Source organism: Colletotrichum fructicola (assembly GCF_000319635.2).
Source record: "Colletotrichum fructicola Nara gc5 chromosome Unknown KSG_Nara_v1_contig02, whole genome shotgun sequence".
In the NCBI taxonomy this organism is placed as follows: Eukaryota; Fungi; Ascomycota; class Sordariomycetes; order Glomerellales; family Glomerellaceae; genus Colletotrichum; species Colletotrichum fructicola.
This window is the reverse complement of record NW_027094052.1, coordinates 1,727,671-1,743,835: the sequence shown is the minus strand read 5'-3', so window position 1 is coordinate 1,743,835 and position 16,165 is coordinate 1,727,671. Positions and strand designations below refer to the sequence as shown.

Sequence of the window (16,165 nt, the reverse complement as noted above, 5' to 3'; positions counted from 1 at the left end):
CCTTGACACTTGTTCTTGTTGAGGACTTCCAGGGGTTCGGAGGGTTCATACCTCGCGGCCATCGTGCGTCTGCTTCCGCGGACGGGGTCGTTTGTTTGCCCCTTTCGGACAGCGGCAGAACGCAGACGTGGAGCGCAGGGCGGGGACGCTGGCCAGCTCACCGGCTTCGCTCGCATTTTTAGTTTTTGTGACGAGGGTGCAAGTGGGGGATCTGGTGCCTGAGACGGACACCCTTGGCATACTTCGCGATGAGATTGAATGAGAATACAGGCATGTACTTTGAGGACACTATCCGAATTGGTTGAGGCTGGTCGTTTGGATGTGAGGAACTTACAAGACCACAGCGATCGCGACGCCGGCGGTGACGCTTGTACCGTACGAAGCGAGACATGTGGAGCGTTATCATGAGTGGATGAGTGATCCGGTCAGCAAAACGCCGCACCAAAGTACCCGCCGATTCGTCCAAGCACATGCTTATTTTTGTGACAGGATATCCAAGAAGCGACGGCTTCTGAGCCATTGACGCTGGAGGAGGAATACGAGAACCAGCAATCGTGGCGGACGTCCCATGACAAGCTCACCTTCATCATCTGCCAACCCCTGGATGCGGCCTCTGATGCGGCCAGCGTAAAGGCTGGTGAGGTCGATGCGGCGGCACGCATGATTGGCGACATCAACTTTTTCGTCTATCCCCACGACGACGAGGAAGAGGGTGAGGGGGCCTATGTCGGTGAAGTGGACGTTATGGTGGCGGCGAAGGAGCACCGCGGCAAGGGTGTAGGTTACGCTGCTGTCACGACGTTGCTGGTGTATGTTCACCGCAACCAAGAGCGCATACTGAAGGAGTATGTTGAGGGCGAAGGCAAGAGTGGAAAGGCTGAGTTGAAGGGGTTGATGGTCAAGATCAAGGAGGGGAACGCGGCGAGTATATCACTATTCAAGAGGGTTGGCTTCATGCAAAAAGGAGAAATCAATTATTTTGGGGAGGTCACGATGGTGCTAAGCGACCTGGGTCACTTTGTGGCATCTCCTGCTGGTCTGAAGGCAGCAGAGGAATTGCGAGAAGTGGCCTATGCAAGATAGACGAAGCAAAGATAGAAAACACAGGGAGATACATAGAACGGCAAAGCCACCGTCTCATACTGGTTATCAGCTTCTATTTCATGTCTTGGCAGTGTATATCTAATTTTATCGTCTAAAAAGAGACCATCGTCTTCTGTCTCATGCGCTTTCAAATGCGTCGCCGAACTTTTCACGGTACCCATTCAACATCTCAAGTGTGATGTTCGCACCGCCACAGACAATGAGCACAACGTTTTGCTTCGCCCATTCCTCATCCGACATCCCCGGGCCCAGCTGCTTCCTCAACATGCCGTTATAGACAGAAGCTATCGTCGCGCCGCAAGCAACCTCAACCACAAGCTGCGCATCGTCGACGAAGCGCACGGTTGCCATGGCCGCCTCCGCATCACTGACCGTCACACTCCGGAAACCAGGCGTCTTCTGCGAGACTTCCCACGTCCTCTGGGAGACCCTCGTGGCGCCCAAAGAAAAGGCGATTGAAGTGATGCCGGGCAGAGTGACGTGCTCACCAGCCAACACGCTCGCATTCAGACTATCGGCTCCCCGCGTTTCGACGGCCATCAGACGGGGTTCCCGGCCTGTCGTCCCCTGCCAGCGCTCCGGCTCAACGCCCTGTGCGAGTCCGTTGAGGAGACCGCCGCCCCCGACGGAGCAGACGATGGCGTTGATGTCGCTGCCAGGCAGCTGCGATACCAATTCGTCGACAATGGTCGATGCGCCGTCCCACACGTGCTGGTGATCGAACGGCGGAACGTAGACACCGGCGGGATCCTTGGCGAGCAGCTCTTCGCGCAGGTAGCGGTCGGCCTGGGGCCAGTTCTCGCCGACTTGATGGACCTCGGCTCCTAGGAGGCGCAGCTTGGAGATCATCAGCGGTGACGAGATCATGGGTACTACGATGGTGGCTTTGCGGTTCAGGGCGATGGCGGAGGTCGCGCAGGCGAGGCCTGCGTTGCCGCCGGAGGAGCAGTAGAAGTGGACGTCTGCGCCGGGGGCTGCGGCGGCGGCGCGGAACATGAGGTTGCCGACGCCGCGGGACTTGAAGGAGCCCGAAGGCTGGTGGTTCTCAAGCTTAAGGAAGATGTTGCTGGAGACCTTCCGTTAGTTGGCCTGGGTTGATGGTGCTTTTGAAACGTACCATCCTGCTATCCTAGAGAGGGGTGCAGATGCAATGCACGGTGTTTGGATCCATGGCTTCTTGGTGTCTGAGTCGAGCGAGCCCATTGTGGTTGATGTCTAAGATGATTTGGTGGTTTGCGTTCGGTAATGAAAGTAAGAGCTAAGTTTATCGAAGAAAGTAGAGACACGATGTTTATAGGAAACGTCGAGTCTACGGCACTAGGGGACGGATGTGGAGACTTGGCGATCCTTCAAGCTAGAGGAATTGAGTCAACGAGGGGATCAGAAGTTACTGCGCATTAAGAACCACAGCAAAAACAGCGTTCAATGAGAAATCTGCGAAATGGAAGATGATGGTTGAAGAGAGAAAGGAACTTCGCTTTCGGGTGTACATTGTAAAAATCCAGACTTACGAGGTGGGGGAGCGGAAGTGCTTCCGATGCCAGGATCGACAATAGTTCGGACGATTTCTTGAATCAGCCGCGTATTCGGAACATTTAGATCGAAATTCAGGTACTAGGTATCATTTCTGATCATTGGTCAATTGCTCCTAATTAATAAGACCTATTTCGATATACCAAAGAACCCCGCGTCATCATCGATGGTGGATCGCCGTGTTAGAGGATGAGGGGCATAAAGACCAAAGGGCGCGCATGTCAAACTTGTACAGGGTCTTAGCAGGGGTCGCAGCGGCCGCCCGGTGGGATGAGAGAACTCCAACTCCAACTAGTGTATGCAGTCAGCCCTTGAGACAACATGGATCGTTATGGAACATGATGGATGGAATCCTTTCTGCCAACGTCGTTATGTCATCTTTCGTATGACGATTTGGGTTCATTGTATTTTCATGACTTGCGTGGCTACAGTAGCCCGTGGCATCCTCACCGTTTGAAGATAAACAGTACATCAGCAAATGGATTACGTCTCTCGGTTTGCCCAGCGAATCTGTTTTTATTTCGCTTTTTTCTGAACCAACATGATGGCCTCATCTCAACAAATGTGTGATCATTGTTGCGATGTGAGATAAAATTTTTAACGCATATCCCATATTTTCGACTGTATTATAGTTAACAAGTCGAAACGAAATCGTGAATATTAGTAACTGAATCCAGAAAGACCATGGCCACTCAAAAAAGGCCCTCCTGCCATAACCAATCTTGACATCGTAGAAGCCAAAGATGGAATCATGTTTCTTTCTAATCACCACTTCACCCGCCCCTCCTCTTCCTGTCATTACATCGGCCGCAAAGGGAAGGCATCACTTCTCTGAAGCTGCCTCTTGGAGTTGAGCCAGCATCTATATCAACACTACCACTCTAGCGTGGATCTTGCCTTTCTCTATCCTCCACCAACACAACACTCCTCGTCAGTCTCTTCACGGTTTTCATTCGTTATCCTAGCATTGAATTGTGGCGTTGAAGCTTTCGTCTGTGGCTCACAAGTTTTACCAAACTTCAATACATGTTTGTGGAGTTTGCTCCTTCATTTCGTCAACTACCTGGTCGTTTGGCAAGTAGGTACTTGCCAATACCAGAGGCCCAAACTCTGGAGAGAGCTGACGATTGCCTCAAAAATTTCTCGTCTACTTCCTCTGCTACACCCATTGGGAAGGTCGCAACCTCCTATCTCACCTTCATGACATATCTCTCTCTTTGACATCAACTTTCGTTGCAGAAGTGTCTTACTTGCAACACAAGAGACAAACCACCACAAAGACTTATTTCACGAATGAAGAAGCAACAAGGCAGCAAGTGAAATTTCACGGGGTTCAAAGACTGCGACATCTACACTGACCATCAAATCCAGCAGTTCCAAATATTATCATATACCCCCTTCATCTAAGTAAGTTTTCTGACATCTTCCTGGCAACAATCGCTGATAAAGTCAGAAGTTACCAAAAGAAACCTCGAAGATGGCTCCCGGAAAGAAGTCCAAATCCTCTTCCTCTGAGAAGAAAAGATTCGTCACATCTGGCTCGTCCAAGTCCGCTCCTACCGGTTCCTCCAAGTCGAAGAGCAAGGCATCGAAGGGGAAGGAACGAGCCTCTGCTGAGAAAACCCCCAAGCGTCAAATACCTGATGCGGTTCTCAAGTATGCCCAAAAGCGCGGCTTCGAGCTCGCCGAGACGGACAGCGACGATGATGGCATGCGAAAGCCCCCTCAAAAGCGCAGGAAGGCCAACAAGAAGAAGACCTGGGATGACTTCACGGAGCGTGAGATGCCGATTCCTCGAGACTATGGCGCAGCATTTGCGGCCAAGTCAACGGCTCATTACACCTGGGGTGCCCCGATGACTTTCACCCCGCCTCCTTTCAAAGCCCCTGAGCCCAAGAAAGCTGTTGCTGCAACGATTGCCAAGGGCAAAGGAAAGGGCAAGAAGAAGGCCAAAGGCGCAACGCCGTTTCTGGATGAGAGCGACGATGATGATATCTACGGTCCTCCCAGTCCGGATCCAACTCCAACCAAGCTGAAGCATGGTTCAGTCATTGATCTCACTGATCAAGACATGCCAACGGGCAAGATCTGGTTCATGAAATTCCCTCCCGAGATCAGGGATAGAATTTACGGGTTTGTTCTCGTGGCCGACAACCCCGTGCAAGTCCGACAGGGCTGGTCCACGCTCTATCCCAGAAACCGCCCTTGTCTCGATACCGCCATCCTTCGTACCTCCCACGAAATCTGGAAAGAGGCCATCGACATCTTCTACGGCGGGAACAAGTTCCTCTACCTCCTCAGAGAGACGGCGCCGGCTAGGGTCTCCGAGGTTGGCGACGGAGAGGACGAGATCGTGGTGCAGCACCCTCTCGCGCCCATGGAGGAGTACTCTTCCGACTACGACGACGAGTACAACGACGACATGCCCCTCCCAGGCGCATCCAAGAACCCGCACGTCGAGATAGACATCCACCGGTACGGCCACAAGTTCCGGCGCATCAAGATCCTCGCCGAGCCCAACCGCACCGAGAAGGGCTACCTCCTGAGCATGGCCAGCGCCATCTCCGTCTTCCGCAACCTCAAGCCGATCAAGTGCCGCATCCACACCATCGAGATCGAGATCACGCCCTCGCGCGACCGCGAGACCGGCGATCTCACCTTCCTCAACTTCTTCGAGAAGACGTCCGAGGTGATGAAGGCGCTGCGCGGTCTGCCCTGCCAGTTTATCGAGATCATCGTCAACATCTCGGACAGGCAGGAGCAGAAGCGCATCCGGGTCAACATGAAGTACGCTGCGAAAGTGCGACGTGCCCGCCGCGGCGAGGATGACCCGTGGAAGGGCGATCTGCAGATGGAGAACTACAGGATCAATGCGGCCGGCGAGGCACAAGCGCAGCTGGACAATATCCCTGCGTCTATTCGAGCTTTTTGGGACGGCCCCAAGGATAAGAACAAGGCTCAAGGCCCGGCAATGCTGGGCGAAGGGGATGAAGACGACGATGACGAAGAAGATGAGGATGACGATATGCTCTGGAGACAGGACTATGACTGAGGATGCAGACGATTTTGATATTTCTTGGGGGCAGGATAATGATCGATAGGAGGGCGATATGATGCGCTGCTTTTGCTTCTGTTACTGGGCGTCATGCAATTAAGGATTGCTTTGGGCCGAAGCCGATCTGGTCTGGCAGAATTGGCACAGGGGCAAAACATATCACCATTATCATATTAGAAGAGGCCAGCGACAATCTTTGGGAACGTCTGCCCATCAGCGATTTGCTTTTCTGCATGGAGCCTAGCTTCCAGGTAGCGTCAACATTTTTGCTTTTTACCTCATCTTCGTAAGCTCAGGGGGTATATCTAATCATGACCGTCTTGTGCTCAACATATGCTGCCTGTTCTCCCTTATGATGCCGCCGAAATCTTGACCTTGGAGACCTCCAACGTTTCCGTGTCAACGAGAACGATCTCCTTGGTTTCTGAAAATGAAGGAACGGTGATCAACCGCGTCGTCTGGCCGTCAGCACCCTGAATTACCCTTGTTCCGAACTCTGGCTGGCAGCCGACGAAGAAGACGTGGGGAGCTTCCTTCATCACGAACGGGTCATTGTCTTGGAATGGGTATGCCCCTGGGAACGTGTTAGATATGATCAACGCATATTTGGGTCGCAAAGAGGGTGTTGACTCACAGAGTGTATCCGGCGCCGTCGGCGCGCTGCATCGCCATCTGCACATGGCCTCCATCATGCCCAACCTGTCGTCGCTGTCGACGTACTTGAAGACATCGTCGACGTTCTGACCTCCTGTACCCAGCATCCTCCACCCGTCAACCTCGGCCTCCCACGGATTCGTCGTAGTGTCGAACCAGCCGGCCTCCTTGGCATCTGGGCCAGCCGCATATGGCCTTGCGCGCGGGAACATGGCCGAGTGGATCGGTTGCTGAGGGTAACTCGCGTTGGCGGGGTCCTGTGCGCCCGGCATGAGGGTGACGGGCATGGAGGGCAGCAGGTCCGCGAGGAACTCGTCAAAGAGCTGACTCGGGAGGGGGTTATACGCGCTTGCATCGTAGCCGTACTTCTTCACCGTTGCCTTCTTGTTGCCGTTTGTAGCGTCGTCCGTCTTGAGGGCCGGGTTCGCGGCCGTTGTGGAGATGGAGTTGCCCGAGATGACTAGGCGCGAGATGTTTGTGATTTGGGACTGCGTCTCGGGAGAGAGGGCCTCGCCGAGGAGGAACTCGAGGAGCAGTGAAAGCTCGAGGGCGTAGGATGCGTCTGTGCCGGAGAAGGACAGACCCGAAACGATGGCGATCTTGGAGGAGGGCTTTTGTTGGGAGGGCGTTGTGCCGGACATGTCGTGGTCTTCGGAGGATGGAGGTGGTTGGGTGAGGGACCAGCGGGAGGGTTGAGGTGCGAGATCGGGGAACTTGACGTCGATCACCTCAAGCTCGCCGCTGGCATTCTCGGTGCCCATTACGCCAATGATGCAGCCCGTCACGAGGTGGATCGATTTGAGGACGTCGCCGACGAGGCGGATGCGGCCTGAGTCGTCCTCGAGCATGATTTGGTTCTTCTCGACGTCGTCAGAATAGTAGCGGTCTGTGGAGATGGGGGCGGAGATCCAACGCTGTGAAGATTGTCAGCATAGGGATTCATCAAGGAAGAGGGGATAAATATGTGTGGGAGCAGATACGTACGTCCTTCGACACATCCTCCAGAATATTGGGCTTCAGGGGCATGTCCATATAGACGGTGCCGGTGACCCAGCAAAGCTCGCCCTGGCGGACGTCAAGGACGCGGTTGACATGGCGGGCTTCCTCGCCGCCTATGACTGTGCCGTCCCAGGCTTCAGCGGCGACGGCGTCGACGGCGGGTTTGATCGAGGTGAGGCGCAGGAAGTAGACGTCGGCATATTGTTGTTGGTAGGAACGCTCCTTTGGAAGGGTGAAGGTTGATAGGGGTTTGTACTGCGAGGAGGCGCGGACGAGGGTCGAGGAGGCTGCGGCTGCGTCGCTGGGTCGTAATTTTGTCAGTCGTTTGTTGCGATATCAAAGAAGGGTAACGTTGGGCAGGGTGAATGGAACGGTGAAGTAGAGGCAGGGTCGGAGAACTTACGCCGGTTTCTGTAGAAGCGCCGTGGCTTCGTCGAGGGTCACCATCTTGGGGCCGTGGCTCTGCAGACTCGAGAGTGTGTTGTCGAGCTGGCGATGATTTAGGACAAGCTCTCGCGGGGTGTCAATGGCAGCGGGTGCAAGAACGAAGCTTGGCTGCTACGATGCGCAGACGCGTCAAAGGACCTGGGGCTGGTGTAGTCGCGTATTTTGGCGTAAATGGGCCATGGGTTAGGGGCCCATCCCCTGCTGCGTCCCTTGTGGCTTTCGCGCGGCGGTCCCCGGCCCGGGCGGTCGGTCCCAGCCACGGCGGGGTTTGGATGGAGGGGCAATTGAGTTCTAGCTGTGCTTGTCCCGCGACACGAGGGCGGGATTAGCTCGGGATGGGTGAGACCATCCCACCTTTCATCCCATCGGGTCATGACGCCTTCAGTTGCAGGGCGGTGTGTATCGTGACTCTAAATTCTCCTCATAAAATTTCCTACCTCGTCGCGTACACTCTCCCTCACCACAACCTCTCTCTTCCCACTTCCTGCATCATCAGTCAGCCTCAATTGCATTCGCCCACCACGCACATCGCCCACAATGTCCGCCCAACGACCCCCAACCATCGAGGTCACAAACCTCAACTACAAGTTCCCAGACTCCTCGTCAGGCCTCGAGAACATCTCCCTCTCCGTGCCCGCCCGCTCGCGCACCCTGCTCATTGGCGCAAACGGTGCTGGCAAGACGACCATCCTCCGCCTCCTCGCTGGCAAGCGCCTCGCCCCGCAGGGCGGCATCTCCATCGGCGGCGTCGACCCCTTCAAGGAGGGCCTTGAGGGCGTCACCTACCTCGGCCTGGAATGGGTCCTTAACCCCATCGTGCGCACCGACATCGGCGTCGTCGAGCTCCTCCGCAGCGTCGGCGGCGACGCCTACCCGGACCGCCGCGACGAGCTCGTCTCGGTGTTGGACATTGACACCGCCTGGCGCATGCACGCCGTCTCCGACGGCGAGAGACGCCGCGTGCAGCTCGCCATGGGTCTCATCCGCCCGTGGACGATTCTGCTGCTGGACGAGATCACTGTCGACCTCGACGTGCTGAGCCGCGCCGAGTTCCTGGGCTGGCTGAAGCGCGAGACGGAGATCCGCGAGTGTACGATCGTGTACGCCACGCACATTCTGGACAACCTCGCCGGATGGCCGACGCACCTTGTGCACATGCACCTGGGCACCGTCAGGGAGTGGGACACGGCGGGCAAGTTCCTGAAGGATGTCGAAGGGGGCACTGGGAACAGCACCCTGGGCGAGCTGGTGCTGGGGTGGTTGAGGAAGGATCTGAAGGATCGTGGGCCGAGAAGCCAGGGACGCGTCGCGCCTGAGGGCAAGACGTACGACGCTGGTGGATACGGAGGTTACGGTGACGAGTCTGGCAAGCGATAAGCCTTGCAATTGGGTCTGGAGAGGTGGTTTCATTTTTTTTTTCCTCGCGTTCAACAGGATCGGTGGATTTGGGCCATGGCGCATACGGCACTCAACTGCATTATGAAGGGCGTTTCTTTCAACATGAAAATGACGATTGGGTCATATGGCGGCATTCGGTGTCTCTCAACGACACCCAGAGGGATAACCACAAGAGGAAGAAGGGTTATAAAACAAAAGGGGGGCATTCTCAACTTGCCCGCCCTATGGCGTTTGGTTGCATACATGTTCAACAACAGCATACCCGGGCTTTTTCTATTAGGATTTTCACGGCTCTTGATAACCTGCGTCTTCAACCGAGAAGGGGGCTTTACATCTCTGGCGGTAGAAGTCTCGTCGACTCAACTAGACAGACATTTAGACGTCGCACACATTTTGTATCAAATACACATATATCGATTGATGCTGCGAGTCGCTCGCGGCGGGTATCACAACTACTCTGCACCTCAACACCTTTGCCGATTTGATGCAGGTTCGCGGTTTGCTCATTTCGGTGGCCGAGAGCCCATAAGGACCTTCATCGTGTTCCTCATCAGCGCCGGGATGCCGCCCAAGCCCTTACCCTCCAGCGCGTGCAGCACTTGTATTCTATACTCGGACCACGTCACGCGGATGCCGCGGGCTTCAGCCAACCTCGCCAGACTGTTGGCCGTGACAGGGCCACCGTGCCTAGTGGCAATGGCGTCTTCATCCTCCGCCAGCGCCCTGTCCTCCCGTTCGCGGATGCAGTCGATAGCCTGCAGACTCAGCACGGGCGAGTAGGAGAAGCCGAAGAGCGTCGGCAGTGCGAGGTCCATTCCCAGATCCTCGACGTAGCGCTGCAAACGCAAGGTGACGGGACGGGCGCTGAGGCAGCCAAGAGCATTCTTGTCCGCGTCATTGAAGGCCTTGCCACGCCAGAGACAGTTACAGACGTCCATGAGGAAGCCGTTGAAGTGGTTAACGTAGCTGGGCTGATACGTGGTCGGCTGGCGACGCGACATGGCGGTCTCGAAACCCTTCTTGTACACGGCGAGGACGGCGCATAGACGGGACACGTTAGACAGCGAGTGGCTGAAGAAGAGGAGGTATATGAGCTGCGCGGGCGGGTTGGCGATGCGGAGGAGGGGTTGGAGAGTTGGATCGGAGATGCTGGTCGCCGCCTGCTCGTAGAGGTCTAACACAGCACCATGGACCGCAACGCTTGGTGTAGCTTGCACCAGGTTCAGAGCGATGATGCCTGCGTGCTCCATCACATCGTAGAAGGCGCTGACTGGAGCTTCGGGGGGAATCGGATCGAGGGAGCGGAGAACGAAGGTCCAGCGGCGAATGAGGTTTTGGTACAGTTTTAGAAGAGAGAGCTGGGAATTTGGTGTTGGTGGTAGACATCTTTCTAGCGGCTGGAAAAGGAATTTGCGAAGTTCTGAAACGGTCAGTACTGCACTGGGCAATTAACGGGTTTAGTATACCTTCAAAGGAAGCAAGTGGCGCGTATGAGAGTATTTTGAGAATGGGGCCTCGTGCATCTACCCCATTCCAGGTTGTGAAGAGCTTGGCGAGGAAGTTCAAGACGACGGCAGGGGTTTCCTATATGGTCAGACTGGCTTGCTTCGATTACTGTGACAGCACATACCTTGACCCGAGTGACATAGTCTTCCAAGATCTCCATCGTCTCATTGAAGAGCTTATCATCGGCATTCCCATTCAGTACGTCCTCGAGAATAGCATCCACCCAATGGATCACACGTCTCGAGGCGGCATCATCTTTCTTCAAAGCGATGAACTTCTGAAGCAAGGGGTCTGCCAGGACTGCTGCCAGCTGGTTGGGAAGCTCGATTTTCTCAATATTTTGGGCGAGCCGGTCGGCGCTATCAATCTCTTCCAGTGTGACGGAGTTCTGGAGAAATTAGTCTCATGGGAGCACCACATCTTGCCCGAACATGATGGTCTCACCTCTGTAGCGGCCGAGGTATGAACTGAGGGGAGATTCGTCCCCTTCCTACCGCGAGCTCTCAAAGCAGAGTGATTGACGCTAAAGCCGTTCCGAGGCTGTCCGGTAACATCGGCAGTTCGTTGGGAATGGTCTCTCTGAATCTGATCCAATCTTTCTCTCCATTCCATGTCGGGATGCTGTGAGTGTTAGAACAAGCTCCCAAACGGACAACCGACGTTGCTGTACCTTGAACGCCGACGCCCTGCCCCTGAGAGCATCGCTGACAATGATTTCGGGATAGTAGTCCTTGTATACCCGGAGGAGACCAGTCAGAGCTGGGTCGCTGCCGGTATTTCGAGATAGGTTTAGGCTGACGATCAAGTCAGTCGTGCACCTGCGCCCTTCAAAGCGATGCATACTTACACGAGTTGTATCCTGAAAGGTCGAACGTGCTTTCTCCGTGTTATGAGAGCAAGAAGATGACAGAGCTGTGGCCTGGATGGCGTCAGCGCCTTGAGTTTTTCAGTAAGTGAGCCAGGGCAATCCAACCTGATGGCGGCTGTATCGAGGAGGTTGAAAAGAACAGCATATGCTTGCGATAATACTGCTGAATTCTCAATAACATGGTACGCCATGATCAGCCATTTGAGCAGATTTGACTGCAAGTTCAGCGAAGGCTTGAGCTCTCCGTGTCCCAGGCAACCCACTACCCTCCAAACAACATCGTTTGATAGCTTGGTTGCAGGGTAGAGACTCTTCAGCAAGGCGTTGAGGCTGCCTTGGTCCAGATAGCTTGGTCTCGTAAGAAGATATATGAGCTCATTGAGTGGCTCAGGCAACAGGCCGTTTTCATATGCCGATGAAGCTACCTTGTCCACGGTAGGTCTAATAGCCGTAGCTCGCTTCTTGGCCGGTAGTTTGGAGGCTATGGAGTTGAAATCGATCAGCGTTTTGATATTTACATGATTTCCAACAAGTGCAACTCACCCTCAACGATGTCCTCTACAAGCTGGTTTATGTCGTTGTCTCCATCTACAGACATGTCGTCTCTGGGTGAAGCCATTTTGGTCGGTATCCTATCTTCCTTGAAAAACCCCAGTGCGTTAACGGAGCAATGCAAGGCAGGAGATGCAGGGACGCCGTGAGCGGTGGTGCAGTCCCGAGGTCGGGCTGGTGGTGTGGTCCTCGTTCGGTCGCGAATAACGGAGTGGTGGACGCGTCGCGGGGTGAGAGAGCTAGCTAAGGTGAGCGCGTCTTCCTTGACCGGGAAAAAAGTGGCGCACACACCTTGCATGGGTTGTGGATGTTAATGGCCGGACGAGCCCCACTTGCGGTTCCTCAGCGGCCGGGGGCCCAGTGCAGCAACCGGAATGAGCTCCTGTCGGCTGCAATCGGGCTGGAGAGGAGGCCCGCGGAGGACCTGCACGGTGCACGAAAGACGGTCGGGAGGGTGAGCGAGCATAAGCCTGTGCTTGCCGTCGATTGGGCGAGCATGGGTGGGGGTCTCCTCGGTCACCGGTAAAAAACCATCCATGAACACCACGAAATTGGTAGGTGCCAATGGGAACATTGCTCGGTGAGAAAGAGCTAGGCGAGATTCTTGGCAAGAATCTACATCTGGCCTGCGACTCCTGGCAGGTACTGGGCAAAAAACAAAGGCAGATATGTCTCATGATCCGAGCATCTGATCATGTTTGATGATTGGGGTCCGAAGTCGCATCATGCCCGATTTGCGCATCTGGCTGACCGCGGCTCATTGGCACTGTGACACGGGAAAGGAGATGGCCATGATGAGATGAGCTGCAGGCAAAGAGATGGTAGGGCAAGATTGGCACAAGAGGGCTCACCGGCCTTCCCATCGAGTGTGTATTCGTATGCGTGCGGATGCTGCTCTGCTTACCTTACCTTACGTTGAAACGCTTGCTGCGTGCTGCGGCCCCGAAACCGACCCCAGGTAAAGGTATGTAAGCGGCGTACAAGCCGTCTTGGCTGCCATGACCTGCGCTCATTCGACCGGGCTTATTCCAAAGTTGGCCATGAATTTGGGGTCCAAGTTGGGCTTTGTGACATGTGAGGCGTACCGGCATTCGCGACTCATTGACGGACAATTGAGAAAGCGCTCGGGATGGTGGACATTTCTCCTCATTGTCTTAGATGAGATGAGGAGCACGACTCTCCTCCCGGCAGATGCACGGCGACTAGAAGGGTTGGAAGGGCCCAGTCGTGGCCTCACCTCGCGTTGCACAAGGCGGGCCATTTACAAGGAAGCTTGGTGTTGTAGGCGCAGGCGCAGACGTCAGACTTCCATGTCGATGTCGAGCAAGGAAATGAGATGGAAATCGGACGTTTCCCTAGGCTCTTCTTGCCTGCTCAATTCTTCCCTCATCTATCCGCATCTGCACCTGTTCTGCAAAGGAAAGAGCTCTGGTGCGCAAGGCAAGGTTTCCATCCGTATCCGCAGGTGAGGTAAGGTAGGTAGGTAAGGCACCTAGGTAGGTAAGGTGCCATCCTGCGCCCGTATCTGACGGGACGTCCATTTTGACGCACTGGCGCCTGCCCGAACCTATGGAAGCCTGAAAGTGACGAACCGTTCCCACACCTGCATCTTACACCGTGCTTCTGGGGAACGGCGCCCACCGTCCGTAACGTCGGGTGCGGAGCATATAGCAAAGTCCTTGCTAACCTACCCTTACCTTAGGTACGCTTTGATGCCTACCCCCTGGTCCCGCAACTGTATCCGTATTACAACTCCTTCCACTCACGCTGCACCATACCTCCCTCCCTCGACTATCCGCCGCCTTCCGACACCATCAAAATGCTCCTGGCGCATCGCATGGAAGTCGTTCAATCGACAGTGTGGACAGGAAGGAACGGTATTTCTCTATTGTTGCTTTGCCAATAAGCCGGGTCGAAACCGACTGACGTCCGCTTCCGACCTCATTGTTTCACAGACATGCTACACAAAATGCTTCGTCAGAATCCTTCCGTCACTTCCACCCATGACAGACCAAACCACCATTTCTCTTCGCCTCCACATCGCTGCGCAAGGTGATGTAGCCTGCTTACCACTTACGCCGCTTTTTTCTCTCTTGTTCATTTTCCTTCCCACGGTACGGGTTTGGTGCGTTTATGTCAAGCCCTGGTCTAATCGTCCCTTGTTGTCTCCCCCAGGCCGCGTCGATCGCTTCCATCGCCGTTGAATCTCGCAAGTTGGAAGTCCAGCTGTCGACATGTCCATCGACTGTAACCCATGCCCATCACTGCCATACTAGGGCCAGATCAAGACACCGAGGGCCCTCGCCGGTCCTACCCAGGGTCCAACGTTTTGTGCCATTGTTCGCGGCCCGACGTCTCCACAGCCGAGAGACGCCCGATTGAGACTCAACATCTACCATTATCCCGCCCCTGTTGTGCCGACTCTTCCCTCTCCTGCCTTTTGTTGGTAGGATTTTCCCGGCAAACCCTATTTTTCTCACCCTGACAAACACCAGTTACACCACCAACAGCCTAGACTGAGCTATTTTGTCCCGGCAATCTCGTTTTTGACTTTCCTTTTTCTGTATGCAGACCCCGGGCATTTGGTACTTGGAGAGCTCCAAGACTGCGGTTGGTCTTGGAATGGCACTCAATGACTGTACTCGTGCACCAAGTGCCCGCTTCTTATGCCCAAATCGAGAAGACACCTCACCCTTTCACTTACGTCTGAAGCAAAGTCTTCCAAGTCTCCTGCTCCATCACCCGTGGGGGGTTTGGGGGCTGCGTTGATCGAGCAGCAAGTCTCACGAGGTCTGGTGCCAGTTTCCTATCATCATCTTGGCTCTGTGTCACGTTCGACCGTCATGCGCTGGCGTCTGCTTACCCTTCCTTTCTCATCTCACCTTGCACCCGCCGGAGTCAATTCATCTGCAGCTACTTTGTGTAACCTATGTGAGCCCCTCGTGTTGCTAAGTGGCAGCTGCATGGTTTGCCCGGTGGTCAGCATATCAAGGTAAAAGACCGCTCCTCGTTGTTCCGTTATCCATAGATTGGTCCCCAGCAAACGGACCTAGTGCCGCCCCGTACCGCGGCGGTTGCATTGGGATACACCCGTCCAGCCATCCATCCTTCCCACCGTCCCTCCATCCTCATCTTGTCCATGGCCACACACTCTTTATGTCCGTACAAGCATACGCACACAGCCAACTTGCTATTGTATCAGTCAGATGCCCCCCGGACCAGGAACCACGTCGCTCTTCATTGATTAATTGTTACTGCGACCCACCACCCACAGCATGAGGCGTGGAGGTCCTTGGACATTAGCCGCTTGCGCGCTCTGCTCGTCTTGTCCTACCTACATCCACAGTACAATGCTATTACCTTCTTACAGTCGCTCAGCGCTGGATTTATGCAATCCGCTGATGATGTCCGTGTGCATGTCGTTTCAAGATTTTCTCCATCCACGTTGCTCATCAGTCTCCATTCAGTCTACCCGGCAGCCTGGCTGACCCTGTCTCCTCCGCCGCTCGCCTCTTGTACACACCCCACTCTTTGCTGGCCTTATGCAGTGCTCTTCCCACGCCTATCAGGATAAAGGGCTCACCAAAGGACATCGTCTCTTAGACTCTTTTCTGCTGCTAGCTCGTCACGGTATGTGTAACCTTCCTGTTCCTCCCACACGATGCAAGTGTCAACATTTAGACTTGCGGGTCCCTTATGTTTCCGTTGCGTCTCTTTCGACTTCGTTTCTCAATCATCTTTAGTTAGCTGACGCAGCCCTTTAACTTGAAATAGCAGGCAGCATCATTCGCTCCCTTCCATCCTCGGCTTGACGCTGCCTCGGCATGAGCCTCCTGTCTCGTCAACTTGTTCAGCGGTATCGGCAGTGGTAGTCATTATTGACTTCCTCGGACAACCCTGTATGCGGAAGTTTGATTCTACTCGATCATACCGCATATAATTCAAAGCGCCCGGGCCCAGAAATCATTTCAAGCACAGCTATTTTAGAATTGACGAACCCCTTTCCCGCTACCTACCACACGATTACTGCGTGAGCACGCATCAACTTG

General features: G+C 54.7%; 6 protein-coding genes across 6 annotated transcripts; 3 read left to right on the top strand and 3 right to left on the bottom strand.

Moving 5' to 3' along the window:
• Positions 1-248: 248 nt before the first annotated feature.
• On the top strand, positions 249-1,083 carry Y67D2.5 (N-acetyltransferase 9-like protein; the record flags this gene model as incomplete). The annotated part of the gene is made up of 3 exons (XM_066151099.1): positions 249-300; positions 345-424; positions 490-1,083. The coding sequence occupies 3 exons, from the start codon at positions 249-251 to the stop codon at positions 1,081-1,083; spliced, it is 726 nt and encodes a 241-aa protein (XP_066009289.1).
• A 138-nt stretch (positions 1,084-1,221) lies between these two features.
• SDL1 (L-serine dehydratase) lies at positions 1,222-2,307 on the bottom strand (the record flags this gene model as incomplete). Its single annotated transcript, XM_032020775.1, has 2 exons — positions 1,222-2,170; positions 2,222-2,307. The coding sequence occupies 2 exons, from the start codon at positions 2,305-2,307 to the stop codon at positions 1,222-1,224; spliced, it is 1,035 nt and encodes a 344-aa protein (XP_031882290.1).
• A 1,807-nt stretch (positions 2,308-4,114) lies between these two features.
• Positions 4,115-5,689, top strand: CGGC5_v003229 (uncharacterized protein; the record flags this gene model as incomplete). The annotated part of the gene is made up of 1 exon (XM_032020774.1): positions 4,115-5,689. One exon carries the CDS (start codon positions 4,115-4,117, stop codon positions 5,687-5,689), a length of 1,575 nt encoding a protein of 524 aa, XP_031882291.1.
• Positions 5,690-6,042: 353 nt separating this feature from the next.
• On the bottom strand, positions 6,043-7,792 carry POL31 (DNA polymerase delta small subunit; the record flags this gene model as incomplete). Its single annotated transcript, XM_032020772.1, has 4 exons — positions 6,043-6,266; positions 6,327-7,260; positions 7,331-7,646; positions 7,749-7,792. 4 exons carry the CDS (start codon positions 7,790-7,792, stop codon positions 6,043-6,045), a joined length of 1,518 nt encoding a protein of 505 aa, XP_031882183.1.
• Positions 7,793-8,329: 537 nt separating this feature from the next.
• On the top strand, positions 8,330-9,169 carry CGGC5_v003227 (ABC transporter domain-containing protein; the record flags this gene model as incomplete). The annotated part of the gene is made up of 1 exon (XM_032020771.1): positions 8,330-9,169. One exon carries the CDS (start codon positions 8,330-8,332, stop codon positions 9,167-9,169), a length of 840 nt encoding a protein of 279 aa, XP_031882182.1.
• A 524-nt stretch (positions 9,170-9,693) lies between these two features.
• CENPI (Centromere protein I) lies at positions 9,694-12,414 on the bottom strand (the record flags this gene model as incomplete). The annotated part of the gene is made up of 10 exons (XM_032020770.2): positions 9,694-10,610; positions 10,657-10,774; positions 10,821-11,084; positions 11,141-11,317; positions 11,367-11,490; positions 11,544-11,615; positions 11,670-12,045; positions 12,108-12,169; positions 12,229-12,355; positions 12,408-12,414. The coding sequence occupies 10 exons, from the start codon at positions 12,412-12,414 to the stop codon at positions 9,694-9,696; spliced, it is 2,244 nt and encodes a 747-aa protein (XP_031882185.2).
• Positions 12,415-16,165: the final 3,751 nt, after the last annotated feature.